Source organism: Dasypus novemcinctus, unplaced genomic scaffold (assembly GCF_030445035.2).
Source record: "Dasypus novemcinctus isolate mDasNov1 unplaced genomic scaffold, mDasNov1.1.hap2 scaffold_413, whole genome shotgun sequence".
NCBI lineage: Eukaryota > Metazoa > Chordata > Mammalia > Cingulata > Dasypodidae > Dasypus > Dasypus novemcinctus.
This window is the reverse complement of record NW_026688377.1, coordinates 57,722-74,150: the sequence shown is the minus strand read 5'-3', so window position 1 is coordinate 74,150 and position 16,429 is coordinate 57,722. Positions and strand designations below refer to the sequence as shown.

The window sequence follows — 16,429 nt, the reverse complement described above, 5'->3', positions numbered from 1 at the left end:
GAGTTGCTCAGCAGATAACGTCGGTTCTTTATTATTATTTTTTTATTATCTTTTTTTTTTAAGATACACAGATCACACAACACCCACGTCGGTTCTAACTGCGATTTCTCCCTGCGCCGTGGATTCACAGGCACCGTGGGGCCTTGGAAGGAGGGTCGCGGGCCTCTGAGGGGCTGAGAGGGGAAGGCGGAGCCAGGCGGTGACGTGGCCCTGTCCTTCAAGCACGGGACGGGGAAAGCGCGACCGTGGGGCCGGGACACCGGCAGCAGCAGGCGGTAGAGCCGGAGCCCGGCCTCGTGCCGCAGGGTAAACCGAGGCACCAGGGCGCAGGGACGTGGCCCCGTGGGACCCGAGCCTCGGTTTCTTCCTCAGTGATTTGGACTTGTGTCATCCCACGGACGTTAGCTGAGCAATAACTACGGGCCGGGCCTTGTCCGTAGAAAGGGAGGGACAGAGCCCCTGCCTGCAGGGAGCTGGCGTTCCAAGGGCAGCGACGGATGACACGCGGCCCCGCAGCTCTCGGGGAGGCGCCTTGCAGGCAGCGGGCACGGCCCGTGCAAAGGCCCTGAGGCAGGGGGGGGCCTGAGGTGGTGGAGGAACAACGAGGAGACACGTGGGGCTGGAGTGGAGGGAGCCAGGGGGCGAGCGGGCGGAGGGGAGGGCGGGGCCTGGGGGGCCGCGGGCAGGACGTGGGGAGGACGTGGGTGTCCCCCTGTCCCGAGGGAGGTGGGAGCCGGGGAGGGCTGGCCCCGCCGCGGTGCTCATGAGCGCGCTCTGGCGACTGCGGGGAGGACAGCGCGCGAGGGGGGGGGCGCGGGGGGAGGCAACAGCGCAGGTGCAGGTGGGGGGGACGGCGGGGTGGGGGGAGCCGCTGCATGGTCCCTGCGAGCAGCGCGGACGGCGGCCGCCTCCTCCCTGCGGGCCCCCGCGAGCCCCTCGCCCCCGGGCCCTAACCCGGGGCGATGACGCCACCCTCCCGGCGCGGCCCCGGGGGGACGTGGGGCGGCTGCTCTGCTCCCGGGCTCGGGAGCTCCCTGGGGCTGCCCATTGCTGCCAGGCCCAGCGCCGAGCCCGGGGTCGAGGCCCTGAGCGCCCCGGCCGGCCCCGCCTCGCGTCCGCGCACGGGCCTGGGTCCCCGGGGGGTGGGGGCCTGCCCTGCTGTGCGTTCTGTGGTTTCCCCATCGGCTGCCCTCAGGCCGGGGTCGACCAAGGGGAGGCTCCGCAGGGTGGGAACATGGCGGGAGAAAACAGTATTTCGCCCTTGCCTTCGCCGCGGGCAGCAGCTGCGCCTCCACCAGGGCCCGGGACCCCCACGGGTGGCGGCTCCAGCCGGGCGCCCCGGCCTCGGGCCTTGCGGCAGGGACCACCCAGCGCCAAACCCCTCCTGCCGAGGAGCCTCGGGCGCTGCTCCAGTCTCTTCTTTTTTTTTTAAGGTTTATTTTATTTATTTCTACACTCCCCATCCCCCCCTGTTGTCTGCTCTCTGTGTCCATCTGCTGTGTGTTCTTCTGTGTCCACTTGTGTTCTTGTCAGCGGCACAGGAATCTGTGTCTCTCTTTGTTGCGTCATCTTGCTGCATCAGCTCTCCGTGTGTGCAGCACCATCCCTGGGCAGGCTGCTCTTTCTTTAGCGCTGGGCAGCTCTCCTTACGGGGCGCACTCCTTGCGCGTGGGGCTCCCCTACGCGGGGGACACCCCTGCGTGGCAGGGCACTCCTTGCGCGCATCAGCACTGCGCATGGGCCAGCTCCACACGGGTCAAGGAGGCCCGGGGTTTGAGCCGCGGACCTCCCATATGGTAGACGGACGCCCTAACCACTGGGCCACGTCCGCTCCCTTGATTAACTTCCGAAGGGGAGGCCCCTGCCAGCGCTCCATCCATGCCCCGCTTTGCACTCTGTCTCCTGAACACACGCCCCGACCTTTGCCAAACTGTCCCCGGCGGCGTCCACCGATCGACCAGGAGGGGGCTGCGGGGTGCGTTTATTGAGTGACTGAATTTAGCGTAAAACGGCAGCAGCGGGTGCCCAGGCTTTAACATCTGTGAACGCTTCAGGCGCCCGTTGTCCCGTGGGATAACGGGACGGTCGCTCTGAGTCCATCTGCGATGGTCCGAGCAAGCGGGGTGCACCACGGTGGGGCAGCGAGGGGGGACGTTTTGGAGGCAGCCGACTGGATGCCAAGTTGGCCCGTTCCGCAGAAGAACGCGGAGCTCAGAGCAGGGGATTCCAGCAGGAGCCGAGGCGCGAGGGGCAGTGTCCTCAGCCACCTGCTGAGTGGGTGCGGCAGAAGGGACTGAGGCTTCGGCCACCGGGAAAATCAGGGTCCAGAGGTGGCCGGCCGCTCCGTGAGGAGGCCACTGGACCGCCCGCACCCCAGGACTGGGGGAGAGGCCGGTGCAGGGGCCAGCTGGGAACCCCGGACAGGTCGTTCCACCCCCTGCACCCCCCAGTCTTAGTCCCCTGGCCTGTATGTGGGGCATCAGAACGGCCCGACTTGGTTGCCACGGTGATGAGATGACGCGGTCCTTGGGCAGGTGTTTGGAGCATCCCGGCCACACCCGGCGCTTGCGCCTTTGGGGGTCCTCGCCCAGCCTGGGGAGGGAGCCTGGGGGCATCTGTCCCCCCCACTGACCTGGGGGCCGCCACATCTCTGCCGTGGAGCATTACTGCTCTGTGACAGCACCAAGCCAGAGCGTCCACCGGGCGATACGTGTTCACGGAGCAAAAGCGGATGATGGGGAAGCGGACGTGGCCCAGTGGTTAGGGCGTCCGTCTACCACATGGGAGGTCCAGGGTTCAAACCCCGGGCCTCCTGACCCGTGTGCAGCTGGCCCACGCGCAGTGCTGATGCGCGCAAGGAGTGCCCTGCCACGCAGGGGTGTCCCCCGCGTAGGGGAGCCCCACGCACAAGGAGTGCGCCCTGTAAGGAGAGCCGCCCTGTGTAAAAAAAGCGCAGCCTGCCCAGGAGTGACACCGCACACATGGAGAGCTGATGAGGTGGCAGGATGACACAACAAAAAGAGACACAGATTCCCGGTGCCACTGACAAGACTACAAGCAGACACAGAAGAGCACACAGTGAATGGACACAGAGAGCAGACAATGGAGGGGAGGGGAGAGAAATAAATAAAAAATAAATCTTAAAAAAAAAAAGCGGATGACGGAGGCGGCGAGTGGGAGGTGTGGAGTTTGGGGCTGGGGCGTCTTCTGCAGGCCTGGACGCTCGGAGCCCAGGTGATGTGGACAGGTGGCCTGGCCCGGGGTCCCCCATTTCCCCGCCTGTGAAGCGGGCTAACAGGAATACCCACCGCAAAGTGCGACTGTGGGGGTTGAGTGCATTGATCCCTAAAGCAGGGGGCGTGGAGTGTCCATGGTGGACATCCCCCAGGGGGCCCCCGAGCCACGGCCCTGGCGTCCACCTCCCTCAAGTACAGGCAGAAGCTGTGACTCGCTTCCAGCCTCTAGGATGTGGCAGCGGTGATGATGTCACGCCCGCGGTTAGAGCATGTGATGTGAGGCTTGCTGGCCCCGAAGAAACAAATGGCTACCTGGCGAGCCACCTACAGAGGGGGCCACGTGGGGCAGAAACGGCAGGCAGAGCGCCGAGAGCAGCCCTCGGCCGACAGCCGGCAGGAAAAGGGGGACCACACCACTTGACCTTGACAGAGGACCTTGAGCTCCGGGCTGGGGACCTGGCCATGCCGTGTCCAGATTCCCAACCTGTGGAAACCATGAGATGGTGAACGTGTGTTATTTTAAGTTTGCGGTCTTTGTTACGCAGCCATAGCTGACTGATACAGTATGCAGTAAATGTTAGCTGCTATTATTGTTGTTGCTCTTCTCTGGATCTTGATATCTTCCCCTTGGAAAGTTACTTCAGGGTAACTTTCACTCTTTTTTTTCCCTAAAGATAAATTTAATTTATTTATTTCCCCCCACCCCCTCATTGTTTGTGCTCACTGTCTGTCGTTGGGTGCTCGGCTCCTTTTTCAGGAGGCACTGGGCACCGAACCCAGGACCTCCCATGTGGGAGGGAGGTGCCCAATCGCTTGAGCCTCCTCTGCTCCCTGCTTTGTCGTGTCTCTCATTGTGTTTCCTCGTTTTTTCTCCTCATTGCGTCATCTCGTTGCATCATCTTGTTGTGTCAGCTCGCTGTCTAGCTCGTCTTTTTTAGGAGGCACCAGGAGCCAAACCTGGGACCTCCCGTGTGGGAGGCAGGCACCCAACTGCTTGAGCCATATCCGTTCCCCAGCTCTCACTCTTAATAGCGCTGTAGTTTGCAAAGAGTTGGCCTGGGGCAAGGAATCTGGAAGCAATAGTAGGGCAGGGACAGTGTGGCCAGTTTCCCCAACCGGACCAAAAATCAGTGCTCAGAGGTGTCTCCCGGGCGCTTGGGAGTAAGATGTCAGCACAGTTGGCAGCCCAGGGCAGGGGCGTCAGCCCGTAGGATTTCCCGCCGCCAGAGGGCAGACGGGGGCAAGAACGAGGGTTCAAGAGAATTGACGGGAAATCTAGAAGCCCGGGATTCACCGGTGCTGGGAATTCGGCCCTGCTGGGGTGGGCCCCTTCGGGGGAGACTCGGGGGCTTTTCCGTAGAACGAACGTTTCGGGGGCTGGCGCCGCCTCTCCCGGCGCCTCCGCGAGTGTGCGGCTCCCCAAGGCCTCGCAGCACAGAGGCCAGCTCCGATTCCTGGGGCTCGGCCCCTCGTCCGGGTCGCCCGAAGGATGGGGCCCTCGGCTGTGATGTTAGGTGGCGACGACAAAGGAAAACCCAGAGCGAGGAGGCTCTGCCCTTTTCAATAGTCGCCTGCACCCCCGATGTAGGTCACCGAGAAAGTGTCCCCGGGGGGTGAACGCCTTTTTTTTTCCTCGCCTTCCCCCCAGTTGTCTGCTCTCTGTGTCCCTTCGCTGTGTGTTCTTCTGTGACCGCTTCTATCCTTATCAGGTGCACGGGAATCTGCGTCTCTTTGTTGCGTCATCTTGCTGTGTCAGCTCTCCGTGTGGGCAGCGCCATTCCTGGGCAGGCTGCACTCTCTTTCGCGCTGGGCGGCTCTCCTTATGGGCGCACTCCTTGCGCGTGGGGCTCCCCTACGCGGGGACACCCCTGCGTGGCACGGCGCTCCTTGCGCCCATCAGCGCTGCGTGTGGGCCAGCTGCACACGGGTCAAGGAGGCCCGGGGTTTGAACCGTGGACCTCCCATGTGGCAGGCGGACGCCCTAACCACTGGGCCACGTCCGCTTCGCTGTGAACGCCCTTAACGTCCCCAATCCCGAAAGGAGCGAGCGCAAGCCTCAGGCGCGCGGCATCCGGCGCAAGCCTAACTGGTGCGTTAGGACGCGGTCACGCTGCCCTTTTAGGGCAGAGGCGTCGTTTTCCTTTCGATTTATGTAAGTATCAAAAATAAAAGGAGCCGGTCGGTTGCGACAACAATGTCACATAAATAGTGCCAGCGCCCACGGACCTGGCAAAATGCACACCAGCGGGGGGACGGCTCGGTAAACTGGACACCTCCGGGTCCCTCGGTTTGCCCCTCTGTGGAGGGAGGGGAGAACGGTCCCCATGGAAGGGCTGGCATTTCTCCTGGCGTGAGATAAATGGTCCCCGAGTGTCACCAGTAACTCCACAGACATGAGGGGGCCCGGGGGGACCCGGGCGGGGTCTGTGGCTCAGCCCACGTGGCCACCGCTTCCTCGGCCGGGGTCTGACGCCCGGCTCCGCCATCTGACGTCTGCGGCTGCTCAACAGGTCCCCCTTTCCTTTCCCGTTTTCCACGTTGAGATTTTCTCGATTCCGTGGTCGTCGTGGGAAGAGAAGGCGCCAATGAGGCAGGCGGGAAGGGTGGGCGTGGGGGGGCTTGCAAACCACGTCTTAACCACGGACACCTGCGTATACGGCCGGCAGGTGATTGTGGCGGTTGGGGACAGTGACCCAGCACCAGCTGGGACAGCCGGGAGCATCAGGGAGCGCTTCCTGGAGGAGGCGGCCCCTCCGCTGGGTTCTGCCGGTGAAACCAGGAGATTAACTCAGGGTGCCCAGGTAGAGATGGTGAGTAGGGGCAGACGGGGGCCAGTGGGAGGGGGAGAGCGCTCTGAGGAGAGGGGCTGAGGGCGGCAAGTGCGTGGCTATCGGAAGAGAATTCTAGAACCTCGTCCGCATTCAGGGTGATTTGATCCCCCCCACCCCCGGTAGTTGTCACTATTGGCAGTGGGTGGGGGCCGGGGGGGACGCGCAGCACCCTACAAGGCACAGGACGATCCCCCACCAAAGGACGATCCGCCCCCAAACGTCCACAGTGCCCGTAGCAGGGAAGCTGGAATCTGGGAGATGCTAAGTCTGTGCAAAGGCCCTGGGGCAGACTGACGACCCAGAAGTCCAGGGAGCTGAGCGCCTTGGGGGAAGCCTCCCAGCCCCCCCGACTCTGCCCCCCAGGCTCTGCCCGCCCCCCGCCCCCCTTTGCCTCTTCCCCAACAGCCTACATTGCGCGGTCCTGCGATTTTTGCCAAATTCCACCAGATTTCCTCCAGCTAATAATAAATCCCGGGCACCACTTCGCGGCTTCCAGATGCTTCCGGGCTCCCAGCCTCGTTCTGCCTCATAGGCCTGAGCCCCCAGCCCCGTCAGTCGTGTCGGAGAAAGATTTCCAGGGACGAGCCTCGTTCAGGAGGTGAAACGCTGAATTTAAGCCCCAGGGGGTCAGCCCCAAGCTAGGCTGGGCCCAGTGGCTTTTTGGGGGGCAGGGAGAGGAGCTGAATAAATGCATCTTCAGACCCCGGACCCCTCACCCAGCCCCGAGGTGGCTGCCGCTGACGACCACCGCCAAAAATAGCCACTAATCTGCGCGTGAAACACGCACTTGGCAAATGGGGAAACCGAGGCATGGCCGTCTGGAGCGTGGGGTGGACAGTGTGGGGTCGTGGGAAGTATTCGAGGCCCCAGGCGGGGCCGCCTGGCTTCGACTCCCAGCTCTCTCACTGTGTGGCTTGGCCCAAGTGACCCAAACTCTCTGGGCCTCAGTTTCCCCCTCCGTGTAGGAACAGGACTCACCTCCGAAGGAGGACGGGGCGGCGACAGGGCGAGCTCGCCTCGGTCGCAGAAGTTCAGGGGGTGCAAATAAAACTCGGCCATCAAGAGAAAGGCTATTTTGGCATTACGTGTTTTCTTTTTTTCTTTTTTATTATTATTTTTAGGGCGGTCACGCTGTGAAATAACAATTCAGGCCCAAAGCAGCAGCGGCCGTGGCCGCCGTCTTCACAAGAGCCAAGGGGTGGAAGCAGCCCGAGGATCCGGAGACGGGTGAACGGAGGGAAAAACCAGGGACCGCCCCCAGTGGAATATTACGCAGCCGAACAAAGGTTCTGATCCGCACTGCACCGTGGATGAACACCGGGTGGGAGAAGGACGATGGGGTAGGATTTCTCCTATACGGAATACTCAGATCCAGCAAAGTCCTAAAGATGAAAGGAGAATCGGGGTTACTGGGGTGGGAGAACGGGGAGCTATTGCTGAATGAGTATGAGTTTTGCAGATAGTCTGATATAGGCAGTGGCGAAAGTCTCACCGCCTTGTCGATGCGCTGAAGGTGAAAGGTTGTCCACTTAAAATGGTGAAAATGGTTTTGACGGTATGTCTGTTTCACCGCCATTAATAGGAGTGGATGTAGCTCAGTGGTTGAGCGCCTGCCTCCCACAAGGTCCCGGGTCCAATCCCCAGTACCTCCTAAACAAACCAACCAACCAACTCTCACTGGGGAGCAGATGTGGCTCAGTGGTTGAGCACCTGCTTCCCACATATGAGGTCCCGGGTTCAACCTCCGGTACCTCCAAAAAAAAAACCTTGAAAAAAATTAATTAATTTAAAAAAATCAATGCCCCCCCTCAACCCATGAAGAACCAAATATCAGCATTTAAAATCGAGACAGGATCAAGTATTACCAATATTTCCTTTTGGCTCTTGTTTTCCTTTTCTTATTTTAGTTTTTAATGTTTACTTATTTTATTTTTTAATATATTTTTAATTTATTTTTAAAAGATACATAGATCACACAAAATATTTTTATTTTTAAAATAAACAAAGACAATCGGTAACAGTCCGTGCTGAGCCCGAAGGAGAAATCCTGTCAAGATTTGAAACTTGGGTATTTGGTTCATTGTGGGCCTTTCTTGGTATTGATTTTAGGTTTTAAACCACATGGCCATGAAATGGTTTTTATTTTGTTCTATTTTATTATTACTGCTTTTGTTTTTTTTTACAATTCAGCGGTTTTCACTCTACCCCTACAGTTGTGCGACCTTCAACCACTAATTCCGGAACATTCTCTTCCCCCCCCCCCCCCAGGAAGCCCTGTGCCCTCCCCGTCCTCTCCCCCAGCCCCCGGCACCACGAGGCTCCCCTCTGCCTCCACCGATTTGCCCAGTCTGGACATTTCCGGAAACGGCCCTTTGTGCCCGCCTCCTTTCACGCTACACGACGCGGCGTGCACCGGGGCTGCGTTCGGGTCCCACGGCTGCGCGGCGCTGCCCTGTGTGGTTGGACCGTGAGCAAAAGGTGGCACACTCACCCAGCGGCACAGCCGTCATCTCCACGACTGCTTCCCCGCTCAGACGCCCGAGGGGCCATGCCTCGCTTGCCTCACCTAGCCCCGACCCTCGGGGTTGAGTGAAAGTTTCATATAAGTTGCTTGGCTCGGGAAATGGATGTGGCTCAACCAATTGGGCTCCCGTCTACCATATAGGAGGTCCAGGGTTCGATGCCCGGGACCTCCTGGTGAGGGCGAGCTGGCCCACGCAGAGAGCTGGCCCTCGCAGCATGCTGCCCCGCGCAGGGGTGCCAGCTGATGCAGAAAGCTGGTGCGGCAAGATGACACGACAAAAAAGAGACACAGAGAAGAGGTAATAAGAGACGCAGCAGAACAGGGAGCCGAGGTGGCACAAGAGAATGATCGCGTCTCTCCCAGGACTAGTTCCCGGAGCCACCTAATGAGAAGACAAGCAGACACAGAAGAACATGCAGTGAGCGGACACAGAGAGCAGACAATGGGGGGGGAATAAATAAATAAAATAAATCTTAAAATAGAAAAATAGCTTAGCTCAGCACCTGCCATGAAGCCTCCAGCCCACCACAGCCTCCTGCCGCCCGATGCTCACTGCCGTGTCCACCCTGCTACAGCCACGCTGATTTTCTCACTGTTCCTCCAACCTGCCAGGCAACGCACTGCCACAGGGCCTTTTTAGTTTTTTGGTTTGTTGTCTGCTCGTTGTGTGTCTGTTTTGTCTTTAGGAGGCACTGGGAATCGAACCCAGGACCTCCCATGTGGGAGGCAGGTGCTTAAATGCTTGCACCACATCTGCTCTTTGCTCATTTGTTTTTACTTGTTGTCTGCTCTTTGTTTTTGCTTGTTATCTGCTTATTGTTTTTGCTTGATGTCTAGTCGCTGTCTGCACATTGTTTATTTTTTCTTTAGGAGGCATGGGAATGGAATCTGGGACCTTCCATGTGGGAGGCGGGTGCTCAACTGCTCGAGCCACATCTCCTTGCTCGTTTGTTCTTGCTTGTTGTCTGCTCGTTGTTTTTGTTTGTTATCTGCTTGTTTTTGCTTGATGTCTATTCGTCACCTGCTCGTTGTCTGTTTGTTTTTTTACTTAGGAGACACTGGGAAGAACCGGGGACCTCCCCTGAGGGAGGCAGGTGCTCAACCGCTCGAGCCACATCCTCTCCCTGCCACAGGGCGTTTGCACTGGCCACTGCCTCTGCCGAGACGGCCTCTCCTCCAGCTCCAATGCGGCCGCGCCTTCTGCACTTGCACCTTAAGTCGGCCTCCCCCTCCCAGCCCCTGCCCTGAGCACACGCTGCAGAGGTGTCCCTCCTCTCACCTGCCTTTATGTCATTTATCACAGCCTGAATATGTCGGGCCAGGGCGTGCAGGGCCAGGTGGGCCGCGGGGAAGACATGGGCTTTTACCCCAAGGAAGGTGGGAGCCACGGAGGGCTGTGGGCAGAGGAGGGCGGGCCCTGACTCAGGTGCTCACGGGCGCCCTCTGGCTGCTGAGGATAGACTGGGGGGCAGGGGACGACACAGGCCCAGGCGGGCGACGTGGGCGCTGCACCCAGGGGCGGCCGTGGAGACGGAGAGCAGGCGGCGTCTTCGAGAGAGACCCAGAGACACAGCCGGCGCGGCCGGGTGGGTGGACCGGACGGGAGGAGGGAGGGGCCCTCGCAGGGCCGCCTGCAGAATCGGGGGCCCCGGGTGCAAAGCGACAGCGCGACTTGCCCAGGTCACGCAGCCCCGAGGCCGGCCCCGCGCCCGTGGGCACAGCGCTGGAAGCTTCCGGGGCCCCGGCTCGAACGGCCCCAGCCCCGAAGCCCCGGGCTGCTTCCTGCGCCCAGGGCCTCGGGTCCAAGGTCAGGGAGGCCCCACCCTGCGCCTGCCCCTCGGGGCGGCCGAGCTGGGCACGGGGGCCTGGTGTGCGGGAGGCAGCGCCCGCTGGGCTTTTTGCCTTTTGCTTTGAATTTTCCCCCTGGTAGCACATACGCACCCCAGCCTCTCCCCTCTCACCCCCTTCAAGTCCACAAGTCACGTCAGCGCATCCGCCGTCGTCACCCCAAAAGCTCGGCACCCACGGAGCAGTAACCCCCCGTGCCCCGAGTCCCCAGTCCCTGGCAAGTTAACTCCTAATGGGCGTTCTTTTTTTCATTCCCCTAAACCCCATCCTCCCTCCCCCACTTTCCCCATTCACAGCGTCGTTCATTAGCGTGGGGCACTTGTCACAACTGACAAACACGTCTTGAAGCCCTGCTACCAGCCACGGTCTATAGTTTACCTTATGGTTTGCACTTTGCACCGCACCATTTTGTAGGTCTTGACAAAATATATAATGGCCTGGGTCTGTCATTGCAATGTCATGCAGGACAATTCCAATGTCCCCAAAATGCCCCCTGCTCCACCGAGTCTCCCCTCAGAACCTCTGGCGGCCACTGCCTTTCTATCGATGTTACAAGCTCTTTCATCACTAGAATAATCCTAAATCGACTTTCGCCCACAGCTGCCTCCCCCCGTTATGCTTGTTCGTGCCTCGGTCTTGAGGGTTCAAATCCACCTTTTGCTTCCGTGAATTTTTCGTAATCTAGCTCTGTTTCGTGCAAGTGACGCCACATACTAGCGGCCCCTGTTGGTCTGGCTTCTTTCCCGCAGCACCGTGTCCCCAGGTCCGCCTACGTCGTTGCGTAGACCGGAACTTCATTCCCGTGTCTGGACAGAGTTCGTTGTGTCTCTCCCCTCGTCTGCTGACGGGCCCTGGCGTGGCTTCCATCTCTTGGCGATTGTGAAGGATGCCGCGGTGAGAACCGGGGTACTGGTGGCTCTCCAAGTCCGTGTTAGATTATTTGGGGTCCACACCGAAGAGTGGATTTATTTATTTCTACCCCCCACCTCGTTGTTTGCGCTCGCTGTCTGCTCTCTGTTCGTCTTCTTTTTTCTTAGGAGGCACAGAACCGAACCCGGGACCTCCCATGCGGGAGGGAGGCATCCCATCACGTGAGCCACCTCTGCTCCCTGCTTGTTGTGTCTCTCATTGTTTCCTCGTTGTGTCTCTTCATTGCTGTGTCATCTTGCCTTGCCAGCCTCGTAGCGTCAGCTCGCCGTCTTGCGCGTCTTCTTTAGGAGGCCCCCGGAACCGAACCTGGAACCTCCCGTGTGGTAGGCGGGCGCCCAACTGCGTGAGCCACATCCGCTGCCCCGTCCCCCTCCTCTGTTTCTGACACACAAGGTGGGGTTGCCTGGAGCCGAGAGTGTGGCTCCCTCCCAGGGCGGGAGGGGCCCAGGTTCTAGAAAGTGCTAGGGGTTTAGATATCAGAAAGCGCAGCTCCCACTCCGCTGTACCCACGGGGAGACGAGAGCCCAGAGAGAGACAGAGGCTGCCGGAGGTCACACAGACGCCCAGGCTCAGCCCTGGAAACTGGGGGTTCACCCCCACTCCAGCCTCACCTGGCTGGCAGGGCCCGAACCCTGCCACCGTCCTCGTCCTGCCGGGGTGGCCGCAGCTCCTTCCCCAGCACCTCGGGGGTCACTCCTGGCCCCCGGCGCTCGGCTTCAGGGGCCCTTTTCCAGCCTGGACCCCTTCTCACCCCTCCTCTGCTTAAAGCCCCCCGGAGGCCCCCCTAGCAGAGCGCACAGGCCGTGCAAAGGCCCTGAGGCTGGACCGTACCTGGTGTCGGCGGAACAGCAAGGAGGCCGGGCTGGAACAGAAGGCACGAAGGGGAGAGCTGGAGGAGGAGGGCGGGCAGGGGCCTGAGGGAGGCTCGACCGCGGAGAGGACTTGGGCTCTAATTCCGGGGCGCCTTCGGGGCGTTTTAAGCAGGGGTGACGTGATGTAAAGCGCCACCAGCCTCCCGGGCCGCTGGGTTTTGCAACACGGTGTGCGGCCCACAGGCCTGTGTCGCTTCTGCATTCCGGCGTCATAGACACGATTCCGAAATGGGCTTTTTATCAAAAGGGGGGTCCCCCGTGGAGCCCCGAGCACGGAGCCAGGCACCTCAGAGCTGTCCCCCCCACCCCCCCCAGCGTCCTTTGTTCTCGCTTCCGATTGGCATTAGGATGATCGTCACGGTGGCCCCATCCGCGGACCCGCGAGGGGCCAGCGCCCGGCCTCCGGGCAGGGGAGGCGGCTGGAGGGCGGGGTTTTTTTTCCCTCCCCCCACCGATGGGGTGCTCGCCTCCCCCCCCCCGCCCCCCCCAGGGCCCCGGCGGGGCCGGCGCGCGCGGGCGGGCGATGCGCGCGGCGGCCGCCAGGGGTCGCGGCGGCGCCGCCTTTTGTGGTCCCGATGCCGGCGCGAGCGGGGCGCGGGCGGCGCGGGGCGGGGGCGCGGGCGGCGCGCGGGGGGCGGCGTGCGGGGCCCCAGCTGCTCGCGCGCCCGCCGCCGCCGGCTCGGTGCCGCCATGGCCCGGCTGACCGAGGGCGAGGCGCGCCGGCAGCCCCCGCCGCTGCTGCAGCCGCGGCCCTCGCCCGTGGGCAGCAGCGGGCCCGAGCCCCCCGCCGCGCGGCCCGACGGCATGAAGGACCTGGACGCCATCAAGCTCTTCGTGGGCCAGATCCCGCGCAACCTGGACGAGAAGGACCTCAAGCCCCTCTTCGAGCAGTTCGGCCGCATCTACGAGCTCACGGTGCTCAAGGACCCCTACACCGGCATGCACAAAGGTGGGCGCCCCCCGCCCCCCCCCCCCGCGGCCTGCACAAAGGTGGGCGCCCCCCCACCCCGCCGAGGCCGCCCCCCCCCCACCCAGACCTCCCTCGCCCGCCTCCCCCGCTCCGGGGGTGCAGCTGACAGATCCCAGCTGGCCCCCTCCCCTCCTCCGCCCCCTCGCCCTCCCCACCTTCCGGCCTCCTCCTCTCTCTTTCCTTTTCTCTCCTCTCCCCCCCCTCCCCAGCAGCCTCCTCTCGGCCTTCTCCTTCCCATTGCCCCGGGACCCCCCCCTTCCTGCCTCCTTCCCCCACCCACTCTGCCCTAACCCCTTGGCCAAGGCGGTGGGGGGGAAGCCTCCTGGGCTCCCCCCACCCCGGCCCTCCGTCTGGGAAGTTTGCACCTGTGAGCCCCATTGCCGTGGCCCTTGGCACAAAGCTAGGCCGGCGGGTGGCAGGTCCGGTCACGGAGGGGGGGGGCCCACAGGAGACCCAGGACCCCCCGGCCTGATCGGTAACTACAAAGAAAGAGGGGGTGGGGGGGCGCGGGGAGCCAGACGGGGGCGGGAGGGGGGGGAAGCGCCGGCCTCGGGGCTTCAGATGCGCCCCCCCCTTGCCCGTGGGGATCAGCACCCCCTCCATGTACCTGCCCTCACCCCTTCCCCGCAGCCACCTCGGGCTCCTGTGAGAAGTGGGGGCGCCTCTCGGCGACGGGTTGGGGTCTGAGGCCAGGGACAATGAACGTGGCCCATCCGTCAGGGGGGGAGGCGAGGGCGACCCCCGGGCCCGGCGGGGGGGCGGCAGGTGGGGGGGGAGGTCTGCCTGCTCCGCCCCCCCCATTCCCACCGTGATAAACGGTGCCTCCAGCTCTCCGTGGGGAGAGGGGCCGAGCGCGTGCGCTGGGGCTGACTTGGACAGTTGTCATCTGTTGGCGAGGGGGGTGGGGGACGGGGAGGGTGTGTGCCAGGCGCCCCCGGGCCCCCCCATCCTCCAGCAGGACTCCGGAGGGGCCCGAGAGGTGGCCCAAAGCCCCGTTTCCATCCCAACCCGCAGCCCCCATCCTTCCCCCCAGCGCCTGCTGCCCAGGTAGGAGGAAGGCGTGTTTGGAGAATGAATGAATGAATGAAGAATGAATGAATGGGTCAGGGCTGGCCAGGGGGAGAGTCTGGGGGGGGGGATGGAGCCCAGGCTTGCCACTTGAGCTGGAGTGACACTTCCCCTCTTCCCCTCCCCCACCCCCTTTCAAAACCAATATCACTCCAGCTCCCCCCCAAAAAAACCACCCACAGGCCTGAAAAATCTAACTGCCCCGTGAAGCCCCGGGGAGCAGAGGGGCTCCCAGCCCTGGGGTTCCCAGCTCATTGGAGGAATTGTTCCACGTGCCCCCCACCCCCTGGTCTAGCTGAAGCGCCCGTTTCTAGAACGATTCAGGTGGGGGCGGGGGCCTCCCCCCCCCACGCACACACGTTGAAGAGAAACAGATGGGGCGCAGGGGCACTGGGGGCGCTGGGCGGCTCCTTCCCCTCTTTTCCTCGTTTCAAATCCTCCCCTGGCGTTCTTTCCTCGGCGGGCAGGGAGAGGTGAGAGGGGAGGGGGGGGCTGGGACCCGAGCCTCAGTTTCCCTGCTGTCAGGGCGGTGAACGTGGAGTGGATTTTTTCTTTTGTCCCCCGGGTCGGCGGCTGCTGCGAGGTGGGCCCCACGCAGGAGCTTTCCGGGATTGGCGACGGGGACCGCGTCAGCCTGAGCTGGAGCCGGGGGTGGGTCACGAGGCAGGGGCTTCCCCCGTGGGCGGCTCGTGTCAAAGATGGGCAAGCCCCCCCCCATTCCGGCTCTCCCCCCCCCCCCAGGCCTGGCTGGCCCTCACCTGCTTCTCACCTGAGGCCACCCCTCGGGACAGAGCTGGGGTCCCACCTCGAGGGCCCGTGGGTGGCAGCCTGGCCTGTGACCCCGGCCGGTGGCTGTGCCTCTCCAGGGCTCTGCCAAAGCCGGGGGGGCGTGGGGTGACGCAGGGGGAGGCAGGCGTCCCGGGGAGGGGAGGCCAGTGCTGACTTGGCTCCGTTTGGGGGGAACCGACAGGGCACTGGGGCCGAGGTAGGACTGTGGACCCCAGGGGATGGAGAGGGGGGTCCCCCGAGAAAGGCCGGGGAGCCCCCCCGAGGGCCTTGCGGGGTTGCAGGTGCTGGGGTCTGGGGAGGCTGGCCCCACGCGGGGGGTGAAGGCGACGTGCCGTTGTCCACCTGGGCCGCCGGGACCCCCGGCGCGGGCCGGCCGGCGAGCACCCCTGCGTTTTCCTCCACTGCCGTACCCCAGCCTTCGCTGTCACTTAGAGACTCGCTTGATTCCCGCCCCCCCCCTCAGGAGATGGCCACGAGGTGGCCTTGGAAGGCCCAGCCCATTCCACGGGGAGGGAAAGCAGAGGCCCAGGGTGGACTGAACGGGGGCCCCCGGGGCCCACTTGCCCGCCCCCCCCCAGACCGGGGAAGACGGGAGCGTGCCCGAGGGAATGGAGGCGCCTCTGGGGCCGAGGAGGGGGCCCCCAAAGACGGGGCCGCGAGGAGGAGGGGCGCCTGACAGCCACAGCGGGGGTGGGGGGGTGGGGGCACCCCAAGTCCTAAAAGCCCAAGCACGGGGGGCCGTGCCGAGACCGAGAGGCCAGCCGCCGCCCCCAGCCCCCCTGGCTGCTCTGGGAACAGGGCTGGGAAGGGGGAAGGGGAGGGGAGGAGGAGGAGGGAAACTGAGGCAGAGAGCCCGAGGGGGAGAAAGGCACAGGGAGAGGGAGGGAGGCGGGGAGACGCAGCGAGAGAAACGGAGAGGAGGAGCCGAGCGAGCTCCCCCCCCAGAGGGAGAGAGTGGGAGGATGGGGGGCGGGGAGGCGCCCCCCCCCACACGCACAGGGAGAGGGAGGGAGAGGAGCTGGAGAGGGGTGGCGGTGGGGGGAGAGCAGGCAGGCAGCCCCCCATCGGGGCCGCACCCCGAGAAGGGGCCTCCTAGGGGGGCCCGCTCAGGGCAGGGGAATGGGGCTTCGTCTGAGCTGCGTCCATCCTCGCCCGCCTCTTCCAGCCCCTGGCCGGGACCCTCCCTCCACCGTGGCGGTGCCGGGGGTCCCCGCCGCCCATTTATGGTAATCGCCCAGGCATTTGCATGTTAATGACAATATTTGTCTTAAACGGGACGGTGCAGGTGGGGGGGCGGCGGGGACCCGGGTGGGGCCGTTTCCATGGAAACAGCAGAAGAGAGGAGGGGGAGGCGGGAGCTC

The 16,429-nt window shown here is 63.1% G+C and overlaps 1 protein-coding gene across 4 annotated transcripts in view; it reads left to right on the top strand.

The window, feature by feature from the left end:
• The first annotated feature begins 12,907 nt into the window (after positions 1-12,907).
• CELF5 (CUGBP Elav-like family member 5) overlaps positions 12,908-16,429 on the top strand; it is a 44,636-nt gene continuing 41,114 nt past the window's right edge. The window contains exon 1 of one of the 4 annotated variants that reach the window (XM_058292870.2): positions 12,908-13,190. In XM_058292870.2, the coding sequence (XP_058148853.1) occupies positions 12,932-13,190 (259 nt within the window). In that variant the 5' untranslated portion in view covers positions 12,908-12,931. The remainder of the gene's footprint in view (positions 13,191-16,429) is intronic. The other 3 variants (XM_058292868.2, XM_058292869.2, XM_058292867.2) reach the window with 3 other exon arrangements.